This window comes from Neophocaena asiaeorientalis, unplaced genomic scaffold (assembly GCF_003031525.2).
Source record: "Neophocaena asiaeorientalis asiaeorientalis breed wild unplaced genomic scaffold, Neophocaena_asiaeorientalis_V1.1 scaffold223, whole genome shotgun sequence".
NCBI classification, from domain to species: domain Eukaryota; kingdom Metazoa; phylum Chordata; class Mammalia; order Artiodactyla; family Phocoenidae; genus Neophocaena; species Neophocaena asiaeorientalis.
This window is the reverse complement of record NW_020175045.1, coordinates 557,157-562,507: the sequence shown is the minus strand read 5'-3', so window position 1 is coordinate 562,507 and position 5,351 is coordinate 557,157. Positions and strand designations below refer to the sequence as shown.

The following is a 5,351-nucleotide window of genomic DNA, read 5'->3' as shown; positions in this document are numbered from 1 at the left end:
CCAACCCTGGAGTCTTGGATGCACCCGGAAGCCGAGACTCACAGAGGAGCTTGCTCTTCTAATTTGCATCCACCCTTAAACAGGCGTTTAATGAGCACCTACTGTATGCCAGACCACACAGACATTGCAGGGCAATTTGTGACAAGCCCAGGGCTGATGCAGAGATGTCCCTGCAGAGAGAACCTCAAGCCTCGGTGGCTTTTAGAAACCCTCTAACCTTGTCTCCTCGGAAGAGGGCACCAAGAGCCAAGGAGGCCCTGCCTTCCAGCATCGGGAGAAGGTCAGCCTCTGCGGGCCGGGGTAGGCCACCCAGGAAGGCGTCCACTGGCACAGAAAGAAGCTCACACTTCCCCTCCTCAAGGCACCCAAGTCCCTCAGACGGCGCCCCCATGACAGCCAGCCTGGGCTGACGGTCCAGGTCCCAAGGCACAAGGCCACCGGGCCCCTATGGGAGGCGCTGGGCGTGGCCAACAGACTGAGTTCCTCCAAAGGGTCCAGGCCACCGGGTCCAAATCAGTGGTTCCCACCCAAGGGCGAGCTTGCCCCCAGGACACTCAGCAAGGCCCAGAGGCGGCTGTGGTTGTCACGACTGGTAGGGGTGCCGCATGCATCTAGCGGGCCGGGCCTGGGATGCGGCTAAACGTCCTACAAGGCACAGGGCGGTCCCCTACAGCGAGGAACTGCAGGTCCAAAGTGTCGACGGGACTGAGGCTGAGAATCCAGTTTACAAGCTCTCGTCCATCCTGGGAACACAAATAAACCCTGCCCTCTCGCCCTTCCCCAGCCGCTGACAAAAACCACATGGCCCGCCCTCCCTCCCCAGGGGGAGAAGTGATTACTGTCTTTATCTCGGGCACCAGAGCCCGCCTGCACGGGCCCCACAAGCCAGCCCTCTGGGAACACGCGGCGGGCTCCGCAGCCCCGCCCCCGCCCGCCGCTGGCCCCGGGGCTCACTCGGGATATTCTGATCCTCTGGAGACCACTGAGAAGCTAGCAGCTGGGAAAGGCGATATTTATAGAAAACAAACGCCGAAAGTGCCTGAGCGCATTACCACGGGCGCAAAACCACGGTCCAAACGGTTCAGGGGAACCGGGTGGATTCTTCCTTCAGTGACCTCGGGAAGTGCCTGGTACAGCCACTTCTGCCACCTGCCCTGCTGGGGCCTATCCCAGTTCACCCAAGGGCGCCTGCGGTGGGCTCCCAGCCCCGAGAGCCTAGAGGACGCTCACAGTGGGCTTTTAACGTGGAATCAGCGAGCCCCAGCTCACCGACAAGGGGTGGGTCTTCTGCCGTGGGAACGATCCAGGAACGGTGAAGATCACTGTGACCGTTCAGTAACCTGAAGCCTGGGGCGGCCGGCACTCGTTCATGTTCACGTGCACGCACGCGTGCCCGCACAGGCGGTCCCTTCCTTTTGCACACTTTGCCAGGGGAACGGGGACAACGTCACCCGTTCTCGGGGAAGGAAGAAGGGAATCAGGGTGCCTGGAGCCTGCTCCACGCTGGGTCCCCATCTTCCTCAACAGTAAACCCCCCACCCCGTGGACACCGCCGAGCTCATCGCAGCCGATGCCACCTCACAGCGACGCTCAGGCCGCTCGGGGCGCCAGCAGCATCTGGGGCTCATCGCAGGCAGGCCGTCCAGGAGGTAGGGAGCCCCCTTCCCTGGAGACAAGACCACAGGTGTCAGGAACGCGGGCGGGAGCCGCCGGCGGGGGAGGGGGGGGGAAAGCAGCCAGAGGGGCTGGAGATTCCTTCTCATCATCAACGTAAGGCAGCTGGCACCCACCCGACACCAACACCCTCCACTCCTCCTTCAAGTCTCTCTGTGGTTCCCACCGGCGTGAGGAGGCAGGGGGTCTGGGACCTTGGGGGTGCGCTAGGAGGTGAGGGGGCATCTGCAGATCGGGAGGGGCCGCAGCGGATTCTTTACACGGGAACAATGCAGAGCGTGAGTGTGTGTCCACGCGCGTGAGTGGGAGAGCATGTGTGTGCATCCTTGTATCACCAGGATCCTCAGACAGACCCTAATGTAAAGGTCCCGGGCTCTGGGGAAGCTCCGCCGGCAACCTGTGGAGCAGGGCTGGAGGGGGCGGGCCCGACGGCAGGGTCCCCAGTGCCGGGCTCTGCATCTCGGTAGCTGGCGAAGGGGACAGGAGGCACAGAGCACCCAGGCCACACCCAAGTCAGAGGCCGGCCAGGAAGGCCAACTCCCTGGGGCCCGGAAAGCCTGCCCCAGGCAGGTAACACAACCCACTTCCAGCCCAGAGAAGTGTGTCAGTGAGACCCGCCCGCTTCAATAGACTCTTTCTCTGAAAGGTTTCGCAAAGCCACCACCAAGTTGAATATGTTGTGGGCCTTCTCCTGCCTGGACGAACGTAAAAGGAACAGGTCTAAAAGGGGTCTGTGAACAGGAGAACAAAGCCTGATTGCGTCTAGCCTCGTGGTCACCCTGCTCCCCCCCCCGGCCAGAGCTATCACCCACGTGACACAGAGCAGGCCTTCCAGGGCCCACCCGGGACCCGAGGCACAGCGACCCGCAGGACAGGCAGGGCTGGCCCGGCCCACGTGCTCTTTGCTCTCCATTCAGCAGAGAAAACACTGGGCAGGACAGTGACCATGAGCTGAACACCCGCCCTCTCCACCCACGTGACGCAGCCCCTTACAGGCCTCCAAAAGTGCGGAGGGGAAGGGACCAGGCCTCCGGACAACAGCGAGGCGGTGTCAGGACGAAATCCAAACCCCTGCCCGGGCCTGTGGGTGGGGCGTTCAGGCGCTTGTCCAAGGAGAGTTAAAAACAATAACACAACATTGTAAATCAACTATCTTCAATAAGATTAATTTTTTTCAAATAGTTAAAAAAAAAAACCCAAACAAACAAAAAAACACCCCAGTAACATCAGCTACTCATTGGTCAGTTTTTCCTTATCCCCCATGCCTGCAACTCTGCACAACATCGGTGATAAAACACTCCACCCCCCCCATCAGAGGGACCCCAAACCCGCCCTTGGTCCACCCCTGCCTGTGAGCGCACAGGAAAACCGTGTGCAGGAGGCGGTCAGGACGCACGGCCGAGCAGGGAGCTCTGCACACACCACTGCACCGGCCCTCGGGTCACTGGATCCTCCAGATCACAAGACTGAGGCCAGAAGGGCCGCCGAGAGCCCACCGCCAACCGCAGCGGCCCCGTCAGGCCCCGGCCTGCCACACCCTCATCTTCACACCCCAAAGGCACGAGGTGGGTTTCGCACCAGAGGAGAACCGGAGGACATGAGCATTCGCGACACCTGGGGACACACACAAAACGTCGGAGCTCAAGCCCCTCGAGCCCGCAGCACCGTGAGACCGAGTGACAGGTCTCCTGAGGCCACTGAACGCCCTCTGCTCTGGGCCACATGTAAGACCAGCGCACTTGCTCGTGTGAAGCCACCAAAGCCAGACATGACCTGAGATACACTTAAGAGTCTGTGGGCATTTGAAAAAAACCCATGTTTTATGGCGCTTCCCTATTAAGATAATGAGCTTCTTTCCGCCAAGTGAATAGAAGCCAGACACAGAGCAGCGTCCCGCAGGGCCCGGAGCGCCCCGGCCCCGGGCAGGGACTCAGCGCTGCTCCCAGCACGACCTCCACTGCCCCGGCGCGCCCCCAACGCACCGCACCTCCAGAGACCCGCTTCCTCCACCGCCTTCGCGTCCGCTTGCCCCTGAGATTGCCCCGGCGCCTCGGGCACTGAGGGGCTTTCTGCACCGCGTGTGCCGCCTGCACGGGACAAGGTCCTCTCTGCGGCCAATGACAGGCACGCCAGACCCCTGGACGGCCACCTTCAACTGAAAGCAGAAGTCACCCCACGGCACTGCAAGACGCCGTGAGGAGCGCGGAACGACCACCAGCAGGCGCCCTGCAGTGTAAACAAACCGCACCGCCAAGACAGCCCCGCAGAGCGGGGAGAAGAGTCAGTCCCCAAGCGCCACCGCGGCAGAGGCCCACTGTCCTCGACAAACACACCTTCCCGGTGCTTCCCGGAGCGCGGCCGTCCCGCGCCTTCTCGCCGCCCCTCCTCACCTGCCGTCACGGTGTCCACGTCTCTGGCTGCCAGCTCCTCCATCTCTGACCTCTTTCTCAGCTCAAACCTCCGGGACAAGCCTTCTCGGGGTTTCCATAACTCCTGGATCAGGAGGGGCTTCTCGTTGTCGCCGAACACCCGGAAGCCCTCGGCCTGCCACTGCCGCCCAGAGTCGCCGGCCTGGCCCACCACGTCGCACAGCACGTACTGGCCGGCACGCTCGGGGCTCAGGGCGTAGCGCTCCAGGGCCTCCTTCACCAGCTCCCGGGCGCTGGACGTGCCGGTGGCCAGGACGCTCTTGTAGTGGGTGCCCGTGCACACGCTGTCCCCGAACACCTTCAGGACCCCAGGGGCCGAGAGCTGGGTGGAGAGCTCGGCCGGGTCGTCGCTGGTGCCCAGGCTGGAGCAGGTGGTGTCCAGGTCACGGTACTTGTAGCTCAGCGTCCGGGACAGCACGCTGGACAGCAGCTGGCCCTGCCGCTTCAGCTTGCTCTTGGCAGGTGGGGACATGATAAAGTGGGTCCCATAGAACATGGTGGGCCCGTCTTCACGGACGAGCACTGAGGGCTCTGGCCAACGGCAGGGAAAAGGCCGCGTCCTGGGAGAAAACGAAAGGCGGGTTACCACCGACCAGCAGAGCGACAGGAGCCCACGAGGCTCGGGGGAACATCAACAGACTGGACCGGCCGTCTAGGGCCCGGCGCCCCAGCAGAAGCCGCGGACACAGCACCTCGGCCGGGTCCAACAGTGAGGATACAGACGAAGCCGGCGGGACCGCAGGGGACAAAGCAGGTTTGAAGGGGCTGAAATGCCCTTCAAGGCAAGCCATTACTAGGAAGCACGGTGAGGTCACCCAAAGCCAAGACACGAGAAGCCTGGGCACCACGCGCTCCGCGCAGCAAGCTGCCAAGAAACAGGGCCGGCCGGGGTGGGGCTGGGTGGTGCTCTCAGGGTAGAGTCCCGGTGGGGTTGCCCGGCCTCATCTGAGTCAGCCCCCATCTATCCCATCGCACAACTCTGAGCGCACAAGGCCGTGTCTTCCTAAACTCCACCTCCCCCGCACCACAGCCTATGCTACAGAAAATTCATCACAAACAGCAATGGAACTAGGCAGTCAGGCCAGGTGGCAGCCACATGAGCAGGGCAGTAAGCGACCGGGCCTTCAAAACACCCGCCCCCCAGGATGCTGCTCCCGGATGACTGGTCCTGGCTCGGAGGAGCCACTTCCCTGGGACGGCGGCACTAGAACGGACACATGACCACAATGCACACAAAAGGGCCCTTCC

General features: G+C 62.4%; 1 protein-coding gene across 1 annotated transcript in view; it reads right to left on the bottom strand.

Moving 5' to 3' along the window:
- RADIL (Rap associating with DIL domain) overlaps window positions 1-4,599 on the bottom strand; it is a 54,364-nt gene extending 49,765 nt beyond the window's left edge. Inside the window, exon 1 of the mRNA XM_024763553.1 lies at window positions 4,065-4,599. Within this exon, the coding sequence (XP_024619321.1) occupies window positions 4,065-4,599 (535 nt within the window). The remainder of the gene's footprint in view (window positions 1-4,064) is intronic.
- Window positions 4,600-5,351: the final 752 nt, after the last annotated feature.